Here is a 21227-nt window from a genome sequence, read left to right as displayed (position 1 = left end):
AGTGCAGTGTGTATACACATAAACCAGGAAATAGAAGCCGGATTTCTTCTTCGGGGTGGATGCTGGGTGACCCCTCACAGCGCCACATGGCGGAAAGAAGCACTACAGCACTGTCCTCTACTCGGATACAGGTGCACACAATACAAAATCTAACAGCAATGTCTGGATATTTTTCCACATCCCGAAAAAAATGTTTGTATGTACGGTTGTTGGTAACTCGAATGTTCGTAAGTAGGGGAACATCTGTACTAGTTTTTTTCACAAACAATGTTCACCTCAACTCTCAATGTTGTTTTACGTTGGTTACTTTCAGTAACCATAGCGATGCACACTGATCAGTGCGTATTTGTTCTACCGTTTAACGTAAAACTAGAGTTTCTGCCAGTATAGTAGTACATGTGAGAGAGTAAAGTAGTATGTGTGTGACAGCATAGTTGTGTGTGTATAATTCTATCCTAATATTTGTAAAAAAAAAAGGATATAATAGTGTTTGAGAGTATAGAAGTGTGTGTGGGAGAGTATAGTAGTGTTTGTATGAGAGTATAGTAGTATGTGTGAGAGTATTGTAGTGTTTGTGCATGGGTATGACTGTCTGTTTGCATGTGTGAGAGTATGATGTTATATGTAAGGGCAGGTATGATTTTTTTTTTTCTCAAACGGCCTCTCACACAAAAGAATCACCAAACTGCAACAGCCAAGCAAATCAGGCCGGAGGAACTTCAAGTTCTGTAACAGTGTCCTGGGAGACTTCACACATCCACTCGTCCACTTATCATCGATATGTTTAGTCATGTGATCAGAATGTCACGTTTTTGGTGCAGACTCACTAGATTCCTAAAAGCTTCATCAGCGCAGTAGCCGGTAGGATAAAGCAGCGAGTTAACTCACAGAAGTCCAGTTGGTCTCCGATGACGATGAAGAAAGCGATGCAGGTGCCGAATGTGTAGACGGCGATGGCGACCTCGCATAGGACTCCCGTGACTTTCCCGCAAGTGGCTCGGACCACCTCCTGATAGGTGCCCTCGTTACTGACCTGCAGGAATCCAGAGCAGCCAATGGCAAATTTGATTATAATAACAACAATTTAGGACAAACCATGGCAAAAGACAATATTATGATCATAAGTGTATATTCTTCATATTCTGAAGAACACTGACCTGACTGAAGTGTCCTTTATGTGGCAGGATTCTTTCTTTTGGGGACTGGCGGGGGTGTGTGTAAAATTTGGATTTTAATACGACACTAAAACGCTTTTGGTGGCGGTGTGCATCATGTGACCAATAAATGTGTAATGCAACTGAAAAGAGTGCTAAAAAGCACAAAAGTAGAGGAGTAATACAAACTCTGGAAACGTTAAGTGACAAAACAGCATCAATTTCCCAGTATTGCTAGTTTTCGTTTTAAGTGAAAGATTAGTAATGGTAGTTGTGTTAAAACATAATTACTGTAAAAGGTTTCAGAGAGGTTTAAGCTTTATTTGAATTTATAGCAAATACTCGGTTTCTTTTTGCATTGGTATTACAAATTTTTCACACCCATTTTAAGCTTTAACAGCAAAGGAATATCGGCTCCAAATATCAGAGGGGGTTCACACTACCTGTAACACAGGCCACCCCGCCTCAACGTCTGTTACTTATAATGCTTAGTTTGAGCCAAGAAAACGTGAAACTAAATTGTATACCAAGTTTTAATTGATAATTAGGGATGTGCGTTATACAGTACTTTAGTAGAGTGTTTCTCATCTGGTGAGTCGGGACTCAAAGTGGGTCGCGAGCCTTTGCCTTGGCAAAAATAATACTAAAAAAAAAACTGAGGTTCAACTACACTTCTTAACACTATATGGCGATTATGCCCTGAAAAATCAGCTCGACGACACTCGTATGTTTTTTTTTTTTCCTAACGTGAATAAAATGGAGAAGTGGATTTTTTTTCTTGATTTGAGGTTGTAATTCGGATAGTATGGGGAGTCCTGAAGTCAGGCCAGTTGCGAACCACTGCTCTAATAAATATGGTAGGTGTCATCCTCACATTGCCCCACACCTCGTTGGTTCAAGGTTTGAATTTAAGCTACAGCTGTGGAAATTGTTACTAACAGAATCCAATACATGCTAATGTAGGTCAAATGTAAGAAAGCACATACAAAACACGAAAATATGATCATCTGAGTCAATGTGCTAAAAAGGAAGTGAAAGTCTGGGCACACAATGCCGATCTTAGCATTCCACTGACTCCCAGTTGCGTCAACTTAAAATATATATACGCAGACAGAATCGCAAGCCTAAATAACTAAAGTGTGTGGGGTGTTTTGAAAATACAAACCTGACAGCAGTAACCCAAAATCACCAGACCGCTGATAATAAAGATCAGCATGAACTGAAAAAGAAAAAAGGGAGCATCACAACACATCCCTTTTCATTGCATTCAGAAATTTGTATTTGGTACTCACTCCATAAATTCATATTGTAGTATTTGTACTTGACAATTGTGTGACCAATAATTTTATTGTAAGTTATTCTGATGAGGACACCAAAAGTTAGAGAGTTATGTGGACTCGCTTATAAGATGGCGAAAAAAACAGCCAGCCATTCTCATATATTTATTATATCACAAAGCATCTTAATGTTTTTTCATGTTTAAGTTCTAAAATTGTTGACATTTATTTATCTGGGATCTAGAAAAGAATAGACATAGAATTGAGAGTAAAGGACTCTTTGTTTACGGGTACTGTAATGCAATGCCATCGACCAAAATTGCACAATCTTGTATTCAGTAGGAATTGAACCCGAGCAGTTGCAGTACTCATGGTACAACAACTGTGAATTGCATAGTGCATTGCAATAGGTTCAACTGTTTCTCCACTTATTCAACTGTGCGTCAATAACAGTCTCGGGTTAAAAGTATTAGTACATAAAAGAGCTTGTATAGTATTTCGTTGAAAAACTTTCTGTTGTGTCCATTTTTTATCACTCGATGGTAAAGAAGTGGGGATACTGAATAACAGAATACCCTATGTAAATTTGTGTTCCTGGCAAATAGTGTGATAATGTAATAAGGTCCAATACCCTGCCATAGGTCGAAGGTACCACTGGTAGTCTAGTCTAAAGGGTACTCAGATTCAATTCCCATTGCACACAATGTTTTGCAATTTAAAATAGTAATGTTTAAAGATTTGATTAATCATTGTTAAAATCTGTTATTACCGTAAAAAAAATCTTCCAATCCCCTGTATTCTGCAGTATGAAAGGAGTACTTTCAAATTTTAAGCCAATTTTGGGTTTTAGGTGTTTTCTAGTCTGGAGAATACTGTACATTATTTAATCTGCGTGATGTTAATCCTGCACTTCAACTAAGGTAATCTATTGGATTGTACTGTTTGGCATAACCACTTTATTCCAACTTTTTGCACTTTTTACCGAAATCTGAAACCAGCCCATAACACGTCTCGTCTAGACTAGAAAACAACATTGAATCCACCCACAAATGAAATTGTAAGCGTCTCACCATTTGTAGCATCAGCCCCGCAATGACCCCTCCTGCCATATTGAAGGCCGCCGGGAAGTTGAGCAGGCCAGCCCCCAAGGCTGCATTGACCACGATGAAGACGGCTCCCAAGGACGACACACTCTCGCTCGTCCTCCTTTCAGATTCCACAGTCTGTACCGAATCGGTGCTTGGACTCTGCAAAAGCCACGCTCGCTCTCCCGGGTCATTACTGCCGACACCTCCCCATTCGTCCATATTACTGTTGATGGCCATGGGATAATTGGCAGGGGGTTGCGAAGGTCAGTGTCCTAGTCTCGAAAGCCAGTTTTAGATCATTTTCAATGCCGAGTGTTTCAGGGAAAGGACGGATAAATATTGAATGGACCACAGTGGTCTGGACGTAATCAATGTTTGGGTCAGGAATCCAGAGGGTGCATTTGGGAATCTGGAATTAAATAGAATACAAGTAAGATATGGTGACTATAGGAAATAATTTCAGAAAACCACATTAAATCACTGTCCTTTCATAAGAACAGAAAATCAGATTGTTAAGCAGTGTTGTACTTCCATTAAAGTAAAAAGGTTTGAAAGTCAAAGAATATTTTAATTTTAATTTTTAAGGCCCTGCTTCTGGGCTAGAATCAGGGTTTATCCGCCTTTTTCATGGCCCAAATTATAGCACTTTTTAATGACCATCAAAGCCAATTTCTCCAGTGCCATTGAAAGAAAAACTCTTGTGTGACTCTTTTCAACTATTTAGCGTGATGGGAACCCAGTTTCATACGCATTTCTAAAATGATAAATTAACATGTTATTGCTATGTTACTATCAGGTAAATTATTGGAAGTAGGGTAAATAGGCAGCACAGTAGCGCAGTGGTTAGCGCATGTGCGGCACAGTTCTGGCGTCATGAGATCAAACCTTGCTGTGTGGAGTTTGCATGTTCTCCCCGTGCTTGCATGGGTTTCCTTCCAGGCACTTCCAATTTCCTCCCACATTCCAAAAATATGCAAGTCAGGTTAATTGGCTGGTCCAAATTGTCCGTAAGTGTGAATGAGCGAGTGATTTTTCTGTCACTGTGTGCCCTGCGGCTGGCTGGCAACCAGTTCAGTGTGTCCCCTGCCCACTGCCCGAAGATCGCTGGGATGGGCTCCAGCGACCCCGCAACCCTAATGAGGATAAGTGGTGCAGATAATGGATGGATGGATGGATGAGTAAAATAGACTCAGACAATCACTAAAAAAAATAATTTACTAGGAAATCACATTGACTGGTAAAAAATTTTCAAAAGCCGTATGCAGGCACGTTTGCTGTCCTTAGATGGCCCCCTGGTGTCAGTGGGCATCACGTTGGAGACCCCCTGCTATACAGTAATTATTTAACAAGAGGTTCAGGGAAAGACAGACAGATTACCAGAATCAAGACAGACGAAAGAGGTTGCAGTAGCTGAAATGCATTTCTTCGGAAGTCAACAGATAAAAGGTGTACTTTTTTGCAAATAAAAAGTATGCAGATAAAACTTTAGTTATTCTCCTTTCGTTTGATGACGACTCCAACTTTTGTTCACAAGTGTATGGCTTAAAACACTATCTTCCCTTTCTTTGTTTCTTCAACACACGCAGTGTTTAGAGTAATGTCTTACAAAGTAACGCCCCCCTGGAATTACTTTTTTTCGGTAGTGTTGTTACGTGTTATTATATTAAAAAACTCAAACGTTGTTGCAACATGGTTACTCCGCTACTTATTAAGAACAGTTCACAATATTCAGTACCCGTTTCCACCCTCGTTCAGGATGAATTCATGAATCCCTAGTCCAACATCACCGCTAATCACGTTGTTTTAGTGGAGTTGGCTTACAATTAAAGTAGAATTTAAAACAGTTACTGTGGCACCGTCTCAAGTATAGTGTACAAGAATTTCTCCCTACCTACCATAAATGATCACTTCCGAGCTTTATTTACAACTGTAAAACAAATAACTGAAATCAGGGGTTAATCTTATATGGGCATATCTGGTTGTGTGTCAACAGGAGTGAATGGTTGTCAGTTCGTGGGTAGGGGGCGTGGCTTATATAGGAACAACAAACCAACGGGAAATCATTTGGGTAAACGTAAGCACAGAATTTATGGTAAACGTGTTCTGAATCCTGGACTTTTTATTTTCAAAATTACTTTTGCAATACTCCTTTACCGGAAAAAAAAGTCTTGGACAGTACTCAGCAATGGAAGCGGAAATCTTCAAGTGGGTTGAAGCCCACAGACAAAATGGATATAGGGTGTTTTGGGTAAGTGTTCTTTGCAAGTGCTCAAGATGACACAAGAAGATTGTAGGCTTTGCCGCTTTCACAGGTTGGTGTACACGTTTTCTTCAATTTCGTTTATTATGTGGCTATTTTTGAGTATTTTTAGGTGGTTGGCTAGAATGCGAGTAAATACTGTAATTTGAAACTAGATAGTTACTTTATGCGCTACTGTAGGGTGTCAGTAGTCTGGAGGGTTATGGGATTCCTTTTTAAATTAAGTAACTAGTTACAATAAATGCTTACGAGCCCAAGACTGAACACATGTAGATGGCAATGCCAAGAAATTTAATTAAAGGGACATTGTGTTATTTAGCAACCCCCCAGTGCTAAAAGAAAACCGTAATTCATTAAAATAAAATTAATATTGATTTGAATACTAAGCCAGAAAACGTAACCTATAGTATAAATATGTATTTTGTTTTCAATTAAAATACTCGTAGGTCAAGAAATTCTTATTTACAGAACATGTAGCTCACTGAAAGGGAGCCGACATTAATGTCCGCCATCTTGAGGCTCAGGGTATCCTCAAAATAAAAAAAGAAAATGGTGCGGTTTGTTCTTCCTTGTGCTTTGAAGCACTCGATTTTGGTCGCACTACACAATACAATGGCATCTAGTGGTCAAATAATCCACAGTGGCTCTTTAAATAAAATCACAAATAGTAAAACTTGAAAAACAAGCTGCTTAAAATGAGTGACTGTTGAGCCATATTCAAGTGTGACCTCCCAAGCTTCTTAAGGCCAGTGCAATGGAGTGAGCGGCAAGTATTACGTCAAATACAGCAAGTTTACACATAATTTCTCTTTGTTTATTGTCTATTTCAACCGCCTTTTAGTCTAAAAGTGTGTTTCATTTGATCGGGGTTTGTGAAAAAGTCACGTTGAAATAACAATACTATAATTATAATAAACAGTTATTGAAGTTATAACTTGATCTTCAAATACACATGTATTTCCATCGACAGAAGATGTAAAATATAGACTTTTGGTATAGCTTTTCAGACACTGAAAATTGGAAGAGTACGAGTTCAAACGTAAACGTATCCTTCGCTCATATCCACTTTGCTTCAACATTAAGACAGCAGATTAAAAGAGTAGATTCATCCATAAAATTCAAGCTCGAATTTGAGGTAGTTTTAATCCACAAGGTCTATTTGCTCTGGTTGTACGTTTCATTAGGCAGAAAACTTTACTTGATCAAGACAATACATAAGTGCATAAAATCCAATATTACACACTGCCCTTTGAATAACTTTTGTTACACATAAATTCAAACTTTAAGGTCAGCACCAAGGTCATCATTTTGAATTGGACCAAAAAAAACTGAACTTTTGTTATTTCAATATTCCTAAAATAAATGCCCTAAATCAAAATAGTAAATTAGTTTGGGGGATTTTGCATTATGATTTAAAGAACACAACAAAATATTTGCCGACAAACAAACGCCTTCTTGTCAAATATAAACTTGCAAAGGCGTTTGCTTTGTTCATTCCCAGAGGGAAATTGTAGTCAATAGCAAACAGACTGAACAGTGACAAAAAGGGATGTAAGACTAGCATAAAGCTAAGTTACCTCCACGAAATAGTGGCAATCCAGTCGGTAATGTCTGCAGAGGCTGTGGAAGAGAAACACGCATGTCACTGGACAATAAGCAATGAGTTCTTCGCGTTTCTATGAATGTTTTGAGTGATTTAATCAGCATGCCATTGACGTCGTTAGCTTTACAATGCATGTCAGTTAGGGCAATCAACCTATTGTTTTTTATTGCCGCTCACGTTAGCTATATTACCTACCTTTTATGCATTCACCACCCTCCATTTTTTATACACATACAAGAAGGAAATTTAAGATAAAAAGATACCTTCTGTCATCCAGGAGTGTCTCGGAGCGCCTACGCGGACAAACAAGCTTGGCACCTTCATTCGAGACCGAGGGGAACATGACGTCTAATCACGTGACTGGTGCATTGTGGGAAATGTAGTACGTTCTAAACTCAAATCATGTGTGATTGCCATCTACTGTACACTCATTTTCCCACTTTTGGTCCACTGCGGTTTCGTACACCTTTTTCGTGACCAAATTCAAGCACATTTTAAGGACTCTCAAAACCAATTTTCCATTTTTTTCCAGAAATAAATCCGGTGTGAGACATGTATTTTGCAGAGGGATTTACAAATGTATTTTTTAATCTTGCGTGTGCATTTATCAAGACGTGATTCTTAGATCTTGAGTAGATCGCAAATATATTTGTTTTTGAGACAAATTTCTCCCCAAGGAAGTGTTGGGTAAAAATTACAGCAGTGATCAGTGTGTTACATTTTCAGCTGCAGGAAATTCTTCCAATTAATTTATCCCAAGGAAACGCTAGCTTAATTTCTTGCATGGCCCGTAAAATTCATAATTTATACATAACCCTTGCATGAATAAACATTTAATTAGTGCCCTGTTGAGGTGTGGAATGCACCTGTCCTCTTGGGTGCGATCCGTGGTGTGACGCTTCAGAGTACAATAACGTCCTAACTAATGCTAGCCGCCGTTTGTCACGAGGGAAGAAGAAACGCAATGGCAAAGTAATGCCACCAGAAAGCGATGTCGGCCTCATTTTTGAGCAGACTTGAGATACAGGGGTAGAAATTCAAGTAGTTACAAGCACTTCACCTGAAATCCCTGAAAATACATTAAAATTCAAGTTTTTTTGATAGATTTTAACCCGTACAAACTGTTTAATTAAAAAAAAAAAGTTTTTTTTACATTGAATAGCTGCAATAGTTGTATAGCAGAAAAAACAAGACTAAATTCCCAAAGTATTTATTGTTATTTTGAATTGCACATGACCAATGTTTCAACAGTGTGAATAGAGGCAAACAGTATCAATTGACATTCGAATGCACTCACTTCTCCCGTCGAAAGACTGCCTAGACCGACCCTTCCTCTCTTACCAGCCCGACTGCATGAGCACATAATTCGAACCCTTCTGACCGATTACCTATATAAACCACCCTAGCGGTTGAAAATAAAACAATCACCAACTTAATTGCAGAACTGGCTCAGGATATATGTTGTGCATGACTTTTTTTTCTTTGCGTATAACATGACAGAGAAACTGCTGCTCGGAAAGCGACATGACTCATGGTAATATTTTAAAGAAGTGAATAATGGGGCAGATCATAATTGCAGAAGAGTGATAGTGATAATACATCAAAACATTGACTGAACTTATAAGACAATAGACACATTTCTTGCTAGCAACAAAACGCATGCCAGCGAGATTCTGAAGTCCCAGTGCTTTTGTTTGAAGAAAGTAACAAAGTGCTTTACAATAAGACAATTTTTACGATGAATCTTCACTTGTTAGATTAAGTACCGTTATATATAATTCTGGTGGTTTAACATGAGTGACTCGTAAGCAAATGAATAGATGTCGGGCTTGTTGCACATAATAAATAAAATTATCCCATTTTAAATCCCAATCAGCTGAAAAGAACTCGGTAAATAATTTAGCAGGGGGGTCTATTGTTTAAGGTCATAGTTTTGGAAATAAAAAAGCGGCAAAAAGTTGGACAGGCGGCTGATAAAGTCCGAGAAAAAAGTCGAACCGTATATTAGAAATGAAGAGATGACAAGTGAGGCATCAGATCTCTTAAAGCTTGCTACTCGCAGTCGGTTCTACTTTGAAACAGCGTGGATAGCCTCTGCCAGGTAATCCACATTCCCGGAGGAAACGCCTGCCATGGAAATTCTGCCGTCCTTGGTCATGTACACTGAAAACTCCTTTGTTATGCGTTCAACCTGGAAGACAAGATTTGCAGGGGAGGAACAACAATTAGTTATTAAGAACAACTGCTTGAATCTATTCATCCATCAAAAAAATAATATGATTGCATATTGAAATTATTCACCACACAAATTAAATGTATAGTTTAGAATAATTAAGTAGAATATTGTGCAATATTACATTTAGGGCTGCAACAACGAATCGAAGAAATTGGAAAGAAGCGATTATTAAAATCATTGACAACTAATTTCACAATGTTTTGTCGGCCCACATATGCGCCACTCAGCTCACTGATTCAATGAAAATAAAAGTGCATTGAATTTTGTTGAGGTGATATGCTTGTAATAGCACTCGGCAGAGGGCGCCTCAAGACCGTTTTGATTTAAAAAGTATCATATTACCCCAGTTGTTGTGGTTAAAGGGGGGCGGAGTCCCCCGCGAAACGTAAAAATCCATAACTTAGAAACCTCGACTTAGTTATTACTCGAGAACAAACCCAATTTGCAGGCTCAAGTATTTGTTTAACAAAAAAAACGGACTGTTTTTTTTTTTGTTTTTTTTTACAAAGAACTTCTGTACTGTCAAATTGTTAAAATTACTGAGATTTAAGGATATAATCCACTTCATTTTACATGGTACTTTTATGCCATCACGTAGACGTTATAGATACCTGCATTTACCTTTGAGTTCTGTCCTACAGAAACCATATACTGTAACGTTACATTATCAAAGATTTTTGTATAAAATAGATAAATAATAAAACAAAATTCAAATTAAAAATAAATTTAAAAAAGAGAGTCACTAAGAAGCACTAAAGACCCGCATATGGCTACTGAGCAGGTTTAGTGGGTAAGAAAGGCCAAGTTTGTTGGCAATAGAAAGCATCTTCCTCGCTTTAGCCAATCAGAATGCAAAACACAATGCACATTGAAAATCCGCAAAGCAGTGACAAGCAAAGTGTAAAGTAGCTAGGTGTCTCTGTATCTTACACATTTGCAAATGTACAGCATACATTCTTATGTGTAGGGCAGTTAATGAAAGCTCCACTTCTGGGTGCGGTCTCATTGTATTGTTTTAGGGTTCATTTTCAGGAGAAGCAGGTGTTTAAGTGTTTGTCTTTGTGAAGACCCGTCATTTTGCCTACGTCTGCCAGGCGGGGTCATTTTTGAGTGAGTGTTATTTTAGGGTTTGTAAAGAAGAGGATGTCAGTATTTGTTCTCTGTGTAAAATATTATTTTCACATGGTATGTATAAAATTTATGTTATCATTTAGTCCTGTTAAGACATGTTCACATGTTTTAATTTTTTTAAGTTACATAAAGAACTGTAGTCATTTTCTTTGTTCACCTGTTATTTACCTTAGGCTAAACCTTTGTTGTCGGGCCTGTAAATTAACTACACTGCCACAAAATTATTTATCCTAACCTTTACCAACCACTGACTCTGCCAACACCTTTAAAGACCCACATTCATTAACAGCAAGTGACCAGACTCTCCAGCTGTATAATAAAGTTTTGAAATCACAGTGTTTAAATAAAATAATGATTAGTATGGCTCATGTTTCATGATAGAGGATTTATTTCATTGTATGTCAGCACAAAATTTTGCCTATTAATCAACAATCATAATTTTTATAACTATAATCCACCAATTCGAGAACTTTAAAGCATCAACAGGAACTCATCAGTTCCAGGACCCGCCTCCAACGACTGTGACATCATCACTTTAGAATGAGAAGCTTGAACAGCTTTCGTCCTCTCTTTTACCCATGCTCCAAGTAGCTTCCCTCTCGAGGGATGGCAGGGAAATCACGCGGGCGGGAATTAAAATGGCCAACCGAGGTCCCCAGTCTTGGAGCCTATCAACTCCAGAGCCATAAGGCTTGGAGAGCCTGTGCTTCTCTCCGTCCCGGTCATCTGGATGAGAACAATCGCTGACAAGTCCACTGCCAAAAAGGATGGGAACCTGTTTTTTCATCTTCCCGTGAAGCCATGTGCTTTTCCTTACCCACCCCTTCCTCCAAGGCCCCCCCCCCCTTTGTTCTAGGAGGTACGCAAGAAAAGATAACGCTACAACCCGTCTTTGGTGTTAAGGGAAAATATTCCATGTTGAGACTCTATGAAAATAATTCCTATTTAAATGATTTGATTATCTTAAAACCGATAGTACTGTTAGCCTGTTTCAGAATGTTTTCCCCCTTTCCAACACTGCGAATGCTTGTGTCAGGAATGGGCTTTTCGTTTGATTCAATTATCCTTTTCATGTAAATAATACGTAGTTTGTTAGAATCAATCCACGAGCATTATTTATCTATGAGTGGAAATTGTTTTACTTCTGGACTGATCAATCATTATCCATAGCAATGGACTGCAAAATCGATAATTTAAAGCTAAAAATACAATATGTTTCAGGTATTCCTTTGTGATAAGTGCTAGACACAATATGAGGGGCGATTTCGAATTATTTTGCGTAGGAAACTGAGCACCACCTGCTGGCTGAATAAGTAACTACCGAACTAGATTCTGAACCGAATAAATATAATTTAAAGCAAATTTTTTACAGGCCATTATTTGTCAATTTGTCTGCAAGAATGTAAACAGCTGACCTCTCAGGCACATTCCATCTCTGTACTGGTACCGTCCACACCGCCATTAAAAAAAACAATGCAGACTTTTCAAGTGTAAGGGCTGCCGGTACAGGGCAAGAGTTTTAAAAATGTAATTTTGTGTATTGTTAAGCTATTTGACAAACACATTATTTTATAACATAGAATGTTCTTTTTTGGGCACTAGTTTTCTATCGATCCAAAACTTTAAGAATAAATAAAAAGGTGGAAATTATCTCCTTAACAATCCTGTAAAAATACCCTAAAATTCTGGCTTTGCTTCTTAACACTAAATCCAATTCATCGATTATTAAAATAATCTTTAGTTGCAGCCCTAATTCAATCACTTATTTCAAAATTCAAGGCCCGTCACGGCACAAGTACCTGTTCGGGCTTCAGGCCCGTAAAGCAGAACATGCCGATCTGGTCGATGACATGCTGCCAGTTGTGGGTGGAGCCGTTTTTCTTCAGGCCGGCTGCCAGCCGTTCTCTCATCTTGATGATTCGGTTGGCCATGCCGTGGACTTCCTCTAACCTGCCACACACACGTTGATGATGCCAGTTTGTAACCACTCAAGTTATGTAAAGTTTTCATTAATTATGTGATTTCTGAGAGACAACAACCACAATTTTACCAAAGTGCACGCAGATCGGGCGTGTTGAGAATGGTGGCGGCAATTCTTGCTCCATTCATTGGCGGGTTGGAGTAAATGGGCCTGATGAGGATCTTGAGCTGAGACTCCACCCTCTTCGCCTCCTCGCCGTCTTTACACACCACAGTGAAGCCTCCCACACGCTCACCTAGAAAAACAAAATCATATAATCAATTTTTTGAGCATGTCAGCCATTTCAGCTTTTGTAAGAACTTGGTCAGGGGTGGGCAAACTTTTGAGTAACATAGGTCTGGCAGAAGAGCCAGGCAGGGTCGAAAGAAATACTGACTGTATGGACAACTTTAAAAAAGAATACCCAATAAATGAGGAAAAAGAGATAATGTAGGTCAATCTGATTTTTTTCATATGTTTTTATGAATAAATATGCTGATCAAAAAACAACAGTAACCAGATAATGAAGATGCTGTATCAGTGTCAGATCAAGAGGCCTCTTCAGATACTGGTAAATGAGGAAACCAGTACCATCTGTTTCATGTGGGGAACAAACCCCTATCCCCAAAAAAGCCGCTTGGAGGGGGATAGGTTGGTACTTGCCCAAGACGCACCATTGGAAATGGTGCCCCAACAACCCTAGCAGTAAGGCGATCCATGTACCATGATGCATACAGATATCTACTGGACTGTCTCAGAAAATTAGAATATTGTGATAAAGTTCTTTATTTTCTGTAATGCAATTAAAAAAACAAAAATGTCATACATTCTGGATTCATTACACATCAACTGAACTATTTCAAGCTTTTTATTATTTGAATATTGCTGATTTTGGCTTACAGCTGAAAAAAACTCAAAAATCCTATCTCAAAATATTAGAATACTTCCTCAGACCAAGTAAAAAAAATAATTTTATAACAGCAAAACTAAATCAAACATTTGAAAATGTCCATTGATGCACTCAGTACTTGGTTGGGAATCCTTTTGCACGGATTACTGCATCAATCCGGCGTGGCATGGAGGCAATCAGCCTGTGGCATTGCTGAGGTGTTATTGATGCCCAGGATGCTTCGATAGCGGCCTTCAGCTCATTTGCATTTATAGGTCTGGTGTCTTTCATCTTCTTCTTAACTATACCCCACAAATTCTCGATGGGGTTCAGGTCAGGGGAATTAGCAGGCCAATCAAGGACAGTGATGCCATGGTCAGTGCACCAGTTACTGGTGGTTTTGGCACTGTGGGCAGGTGCCAGATCATGCTGGAAAAAGAAATACTCATCTCCATAGAGCTTTTCAGCAGATGGAAGCATGTAGTGCTCTAAAATCTCTTGGTACACAGTTGCATTTACTCTGGACTTGATGAAACACAGTGGACCAACACCAGCAGCTGACATGGCTCCCCAAACCATTGCTGACTGTGGGAACTTCAAACTGGATTTCAAGCAACTTGGATTTTGCTCTTCTCCAGCCTTTCTCCAGACTCTGGCGCCTTGACTTCCAAATGAAATGCAAAACTTGCTTTCGTCTGAAAAGAGGACTTTGGACCACTCTGCAACTGTCCAGTGCTTCTTCTCCATAGCCCAAGTCAGACGCTTCTTCCGTTGTCTTGAGTTCAGAAGTGGCTTGACCATGGGAATACGGCTATTGTAGCCCATTTCCCGGACACGTCTGTTAACTGTGGCTTTTGATACCTGGACTCCAGCTTCAGCCCACTGTCTTTGAAGCTCCCTCAAATTCTGGAAGCGGCTCTTCTTCACAATTTTGTTAAGGCTGCGGTCATCTCTCTTGGTTGTGCAGCGTTTCCGGACACATTTTTCCCTTCCAACAGACTTTTTGTGGATATGCTTTGAAACTGCACTCTGTGAACAGCCTGCTCTTTGAGAAATTTCTTTTTGTGTCTTACCCTCCTGATGGAGGGTATCAATGATGGTCCTCTGGACAGCAGTCAGATCAGCAGTCTTCCCCATACTTGTGATTTAGTTTACTGAACCAAGCTGAGTGTTTTTAAGGCTCAGGAAACCCTCGCAAGGTGTTTCGAGTTAATTAGATGATTCAGGTGATTAGTTGAATAGCCTACTTGTATACTTTTTCATGATATTCTAATATTTTGAGATAGGATTTTTGAGTTTTCTTAAGCTGTAAGCCAAATTCAGCAATATTAAAATAATAAAAGGCTTGAAATAGTTCAGTTGATGTGTAATGAATCCAGAATGTATGACATTTTTGTTTTTTTAATTGCATTACAGAAAATAAAGAACTTTATCACAATATTCTAATTTTCTGAGACAGTCCAGTACAGTTATGTATTATATCTCATCTTATATTTGAAGTGTCGGACACTGAACACCTAATGCCCCTGATTGCATGGCTTTCGCCACTATCGGTGTGTGAGTGTGTGTGCGAATGGTTAAGTGTCAACACTTTATAAAGCGCTTTGGAAGGTCTTCATTGACGTGAAAAGCCCTATGTAAATGTAGACCATTTACCATTTGTTTATAATGCAATGAATTATGTAAAATTGGTTTTAGACACTAACAATGAAAGGTAAAATATTTAAAGCACTAAATTTGATAATATGCATAAAAGAATGGAAAAGTGTTTTTGTTCAACGTTTGAAATGATGCACAATGAAATTTAAAAAGAACAAGGGGAACAAGAGTGGCATCGAAAACAACTTTTTTTGGGAGTCCTTATTTACCATCACACCATCATCATGTTGTCATTGTATTTTTAATATTTTTGGTTGGGCTGTAGTTTGCCAAGCCCTGCACAAGGTCATATCTTCTTGTAGCCTCTTGGTAAAGATTCAAGATTGTCTTTATTGTCGTTGACATAAAGGCCAATGAAATATTTTCTTTGCAGCCTCTCAGCAATATATTATTTGTTCTTTGCAAAAGATAAAGAATTTAATAGTCTGTTTACACTTTAGGCATATGATAAATTGCTGCTTGTTGTGAATAGGTTAACCCCTATATACACACTTGAAGTTGCTTGCTAGTAAAAACAGAGCAAGTAAATAAGTACCCCTTCAACAAATTCAGTCGTTCATAATTCAAGACACTTATGTGCGATGATAAAATGCTTCACAAAATGGGATATATGGGGGGTGAAAGCAATTTACCTAAAGAAGGCAGGCGAGCACCATATACAAAAGAAGAATTAAAAATAGTCAGATTTTAGTCTTATGTTGAGATTTGTATCAAGGATTTGACACTGACCGTAGAGACCCATGTTCTTTGCAAAGGACTGGGACAGCACAATGTTGTGGCCCTGCTCGATAAAATAGCGGACCGCCCATGCATCGCGATCAATGTCTCCACTTGCAAAGCCCTGGTAGGCCATGTCGAAGAACACTAGCAAATTGCGCTTCTGTAAAACGAGGAAGAAAAAGACAGTACATAAAAAGGAGACATTATAAGTGGAAAGTGTGGTTATCTTTGCTGCATTTGGAACCATCACAATCAGCATTGACCGACGACTGATAGTACAGTGCCTTGCAAAAGTATTGCTCCACCCCACCTCTATTCAAGAAATGTTTAACTTGTTGTCATATTTCTGGCTTCAAACTTATAAACTGAAAATATCTTTATAAGAATCAACAACATGTGAGACACAGCCGTAGAAAGAAAAATAATGTGTCCAACCTTTAATATTGTGATAGCAAATAAAGCAATTGAAAAAATATTGTCCCCCTTTGAGTTAATTCTTTGTACAACCTCCTTTTACGGGGGTTGTCTGTATACCGTTTTGAAATCTTGAAACAGAAATATTTGTCCATTCATCCTTACAAAACAGCTCAAGTTACTTAGGGTTTAATGGTGATGGTTTGTGCACAGCATTTTTCAGATCGCTCCACAAATGGTTTTTAGAACTTAAGTCTGGAATTTGGCTTGGCCATTCAAACAACTTTATATTGTTAGTTTTAAACCATTCCATTGTAGATTTTGCTTTATGTTTAGCGCCATTGTTCTTTTGAAAGGTGAACCTGTGTCCCATTCCCATTCATCTTTCAGACTTCAACAGATTTTCTGCCAGAATATCCGTGTATTTGGCCCCATCCATCTTCCCATCAACTCTATCTATCTTCCCAGATCCTGTAAAGAAGAGCAATCCCAAAGCATTATGCAGCCACCAACATGCTTGACAGTGGGGATGTTTTCAGAGTGATATGCAGTGTCACTCTTGCGCAAAAGTTTAATGCTTTGCTTTTCGCTCAAAAAGTTCAATTTTGGTATCATCTGACCAGAGCTACTTGTTCCACATGTCATTTGTGGCTCTTTGCAAACGCCAAACGGGCCGTTTTATGATTTTCTTACAGAAATGGCTTTCTTCATGCTACTCCTCCATAGAGAGTGGATTTTTGCAGAGTACAACTAATAGTTGTCTTGTGCATAGATTATCCCATCTCAGCTGTGTATACCTGTATGTCAATCAATGTGATCTTGGGCCTATCTGTTGCTTCTCTGATTAGTTCTCTCCTTGTTCAGCGGGAAATTGAAGGACGGCCAGGTCTTGGTAGGCTTGAAGTGGTTGTATTTTGTAAATTCAGACGCTCCCCTATTACGAACATTCGCGTTACAAAAAACTCGAGATTTGAACTTTTTTTTCGGGGTATCGAAATATATCCGGACATTGCTGTAAGTTAGATATTGTTGTGCACCTTTTTCAGAGTACAGGACAGTACAGTAGTGCTTCTTTCCGCCGCACCGGCGTGTGGCGCTGTGAGAGCTCACCCAGCATCCACCCCGAAGTAGAAATCAGTCCTTCTCTTCCTAGTTCGTGTGTAAACATGCTATACTGTATCTCCAGCGTTACGAACAATCATCCAGAAAGTATCTCGTTCGTTAGTAGGGCAGAGTCTGTATAAATGTTATAATGAAATCATTTATTTCAACTTCACAATTCCGTCTAACGTGTTGATTCTCAGAAAATATTTTTAGTTTTTTAGCTTCAAGTCTGGGTTAGGGCTAATAACTAACTGAAATGTGGCAACATGACAGAAGGTTCTTGTGGTAGGAACGGAGGTAGGCAATACTTTGGATAGCGATTTCAGATAGGGACCAATAAAAATCACCTTCACAACGTCAGAGATTTCTTTCCATTGTTCAGGCTTGGGGTCCACGCCAGTGGGGTTATGTGCACAGGCATGCAGCAAGATCACACTCTGCTCAGGGATTTTCTGTGGAGAAAGAAAAAAAATATATACTTTTGATTAGTGACGCATTAAATAGGTCATCCAGCTCATTGGTTCTTGCGGGTCACATTAGAATGTACAGATAGAAGACTTATGATTCAACAGATAATCCATAAACATCCAAAATCAAGAAAACAAAAGAATCAAACAGGCCTTTTTATGGCCAGATTCAAGCACTTTTTAAGGATTTTCAAAGCCAATGTTACAATTTCTCCAGTACTAATAAAATAAAACATCCAGAGTGAATGATGTATTTTGCAGAGCCACAAATGCATCTGCATTTCTAATCTTGGGTAAATCGTGTATATATTTGTTTCGAGACAAATATCTCCCCATGTAGGTATTGGGTAAAATCACGAGATTATTTTACTTATATTTTCAGTTGCAGGAGGTTCTTCCCATTACAATTTAACACTAGAAAACACTACCTTTATTGTTTGCATGACCTGTAAAAAATGTCCCAAATTGATACATGGTCTTTTATAGTGCCCTGTTTGAGTATTGTCATGCACCTGTCCTCTTGGGTGTGATGACCTTTTATAGGACAATGTCATATGAACTAATGCTAGCTGCAGTTAATCGCGGGGAAAGGAAAAAATGCAATGGCAAAGAGAAGCCACCATAGAGCAGACATGAGAAACATGGCAACAATCTCAAACATTTAAAAGCACTTCACCCAAAATTCAAGCACTTATCAATCCTTAAAAACACAACATTAAAATTCAAGCATTTTCAATTTCATGCACCCATGTAAACCCTGAGTTAAACCAAACTAAACAAATGTCAAGAAAGCCGCTTGTGACTTACAGAAATGTCCTCCAGAGCCCCCTTAAAGTCAAAGCCGCAAGTTGATGGGTCATAGTAGCGGTATGCTTTGAGCTGCATTCCAGCATCTCTGAAGATGGGTGTGTGGTTACCCCAGGAGGGTTTGGGCAGGTACACATCAAGAGGACCTCCGTGGAATCGAGACTTTGCGAGAAAAAAACATGACAAGTGAGAAATTCAGCCTCCTTATTGGTTAGTAAGGCTAAAAAGAACAAGATAAAATTACCAAAAAGTTAGCTCCAATGCGCAGCGATCCAGTTCCTGAGATGGTCTGGACTGTGATGTTCTATTGGGAAATGACCAGCTTGCAACTTTACATCGTCTGTGCTGAATGAAGGTGCACCATGTCAACTTACCCTGCCACTCTTCAAGACCTCATTATCAGCTCCAAGAGCTAGTTGGGCACAAGCCTTACTAAATTCTCCTAAACCACCGATGGGGAGATATTCCTTATCCAATTGTTTTGCTGCAATCAAAGCCTCTGCCTGAAAAACACATCAGAGAGTGGTTATCAGACTTAAGAAAACAATGGCATGGATTTGTGAAGCACTTACCTTGCGAACACAGCTGAGGACAAAAGGCTTGCCCTGGTCGTCTCTGTAGGCTCCCACCCCCAGGTTCATCTTCTTGGGGTTGGTGTCCCTTTTGAAGGCTTCGGTCACCCCCAGGATGGGATCAGGGGGACCCATCTGCACTCCACCCCACCATGAACTGCTTGAACACAGGACAATAGCACCATTATGTGAAAAGCAGCACTAATCCAAGTGTGCAATGCTCAACCTAAATATTACAGGGTCTTAAGTAACACTGGTCATGCTAATGTAATAACTGTGTCGGTCGAGATCAACATATCATGTGAACTGAGGAAACCACGCTGGCGTAGAGCACATGAACAACACGTGAGTAATAGGTTAAACATCACAGGAATGCCCAATATCTTACATTTCTCTTTTTATCTTATAAGCCATAATAATTAATTGCAACTTGACTGAAAGAACACCATATTCATTATTTAAGTGGACATAATGTACAGTATGTTGAAGAAGTAAAACCACTTTGATTAACACTGGTTTCAAGTTTCTTTTTCTTCGCAAACCTTCTTAACTTGGGAGCTAAGAATAGAATTTAAATCTCTGCAAAGGGCAATAGTATCCAAGCTCCAAGTCATAAAAACAAACTACCCGTATAAGAGAAATAATATGCAACAAAAAATACCCGGCAAGGAATGGGAGAATACTCTAACAAAATTTTTACTTGATAAAAATACCAATATATGACACAATCTATCAGAACTATCTCAATGACACTCAAAGTTGAGGACAGAAACCAAGTTATTATATTTTGAGTGATGCATTATCCTTCACAACGCACATCGAACCTTTGAACGCCTGAACTTCAACTTATAAACAGAAGTTATCAAAGATCAATAGATCAAAGGGCGCTACTCGGTCATTTCTCTTACAAACATAAACAAATCACAAGTGTTAAACCCACTTAAAATGCCCAATTTAAAAATGGCAATAAACAAGACTTAGGGTAAGATAATAAGTAGACAACACACTAATGGAAAAAAAACAGGGGTTAGTGAATGTGGAATGGACAGAAATTATATTCAGGAAAAAAAACGAGATTTAAGTCCGTAAAAAACACAGCCAACACTCGTTTATTGCGGGGGTTACGATCGAAAAATAACCTGTGATAGGCAAAATCCCCTAAAATATAATTATACAACTAGATACAGTACTTTAGTTGGTGCACAATGCATTGTTGACATTATGGGTTTTGGAGAATTTGCGTCATTTAGGTTCGGTCCACCCACCCCTAGTTTTAACAACTGGAAACATGTGTTCACACTGAGTTGATTGACCATCTTACATTCTATTCAGACTACGGTATCAGAATTTTGCCAATCTAAGCCAAGAGGCTTTACGATAATTGGTTCTAAATCCTGCACTAAATTCCGGACACTGATCGTTAAAAATCCATAGTGACACGGGAGGTGCAATTGAACCGATTCAAGGACTGAGTGCAAATGCGTCGAAGAAAAAAAACAAGCTCTCGGTACCGACGACAAGGCCTGCAGTCTCCCAATGACCCCTGACAGCTTTAGCTAGCCGGTTAATGCAGCTAGCATTAGCACTTCACGTAGGCAAGCTTCCATTCGTGCGCCTGAGATTATTCTGCTGCTCGTCAACTAGCTAGCACGGGCGACATTAACCTAGCTGCAACACATTTTCCTAAACAATGTATCAAAATGCCGCTACTTTTTACCTGTTACGTGCGGACATGACCCCAAGTGCCGGGGTAATGTTCCCCAAACAGACGAAAACTTTGTTGGATTTAAGCATGGCCATTTTTGCGCGAGGGGAGTCGAACCTGACAGGATGTGGACGGATGAAGGGCACTCGCGGCCGCGGTGGCGTGATGACGTCACTATCAC

General features: G+C 39.1%; 2 protein-coding genes across 4 annotated transcripts in view; both read right to left on the bottom strand.

The window, feature by feature from the left end:
- Window positions 1-8780, bottom strand: part of slc38a7 (solute carrier family 38 member 7) — a 17898-nt gene extending 9118 nt beyond the window's left edge. Inside the window, exons 1-5 of one of the 2 annotated variants that reach the window (XM_088334584.1) lie at window positions 8680-8780; window positions 7357-7399; window positions 3502-3928; window positions 2320-2373; window positions 889-1033 (exon numbers count right to left, since the gene is read on the bottom strand). In XM_088334584.1, the coding sequence (XP_088190710.1) occupies window positions 889-1033; window positions 2320-2373; window positions 3502-3756 (454 nt within the window). In that variant the 5' untranslated portion in view covers window positions 3757-3928; window positions 7357-7399; window positions 8680-8780. Of the gene's footprint in view, window positions 1-888; window positions 1034-2319; window positions 2374-3501; window positions 3929-7356; window positions 7400-7645; window positions 7767-8679 lie in introns of those variants that run through there. The other variant, XM_088334583.1, reaches the window with a different exon arrangement.
- Window positions 8577-21227, bottom strand: LOC148367579 (aspartate aminotransferase, mitochondrial). 2 transcript variants are annotated; one of them, XM_088334586.1, is made up of 10 exons: window positions 21059-21227; window positions 19342-19498; window positions 19144-19272; window positions 19014-19073; window positions 18770-18931; window positions 17843-17947; window positions 15987-16137; window positions 12800-12965; window positions 12549-12699; window positions 8577-9573 (listed from the first exon to the last, which is right to left on the bottom strand). In XM_088334586.1, the coding sequence occupies exons 1-10, from the start codon at window positions 21139-21141 to the stop codon at window positions 9451-9453; spliced, it is 1287 nt and encodes a 428-aa protein (XP_088190712.1). In that variant the 5' UTR covers window positions 21142-21227; the 3' UTR covers window positions 8577-9450. The 2 variants fall into 2 exon arrangements, with proteins under 2 accessions (XP_088190712.1, XP_088190711.1); XM_088334585.1 differs by having other exon boundaries at window positions 19342-19501; window positions 21059-21220.

The sequence above is a fragment of the Urocampus carinirostris genome, chromosome 4, assembly GCF_059441175.1.
Source record: "Urocampus carinirostris isolate Australia breed hairy pipefish chromosome 4, RoL_Ucar_1.0, whole genome shotgun sequence".
Taxonomy (NCBI): Eukaryota; Metazoa; Chordata; class Actinopteri; order Syngnathiformes; family Syngnathidae; genus Urocampus; species Urocampus carinirostris.
The sequence above is the reverse complement of the archived record's forward strand: the minus strand, read 5'-3'. Positions and strand labels throughout refer to the sequence as shown.

What these genes read in the sequence shown, in the direction of transcription:
- LOC148367579 (XM_088334585.1), bottom strand. Translation starts at nt 21,141, where the DNA reads ATGGCCATGCTTAAATCCAACAAAGTTTTCGTCTGTTTGGGGAACATT. An exon ending in GTCATGTCCGCACGTAACAG is followed by an intron (nt 19,502 to 21,058) that starts GTAAAAAGTAGC and finishes CCTGTGTTCAAG; the next exon opens with CAGTTCATGGTGGGGTGGAG. An exon ending in GCATTGGAGCTAACTTTTTG is followed by an intron (nt 18,932 to 19,013) that starts GTAATTTTATCT and finishes TTTCTCGCAAAG; the next exon opens with TCTCGATTCCACGGAGGTCC.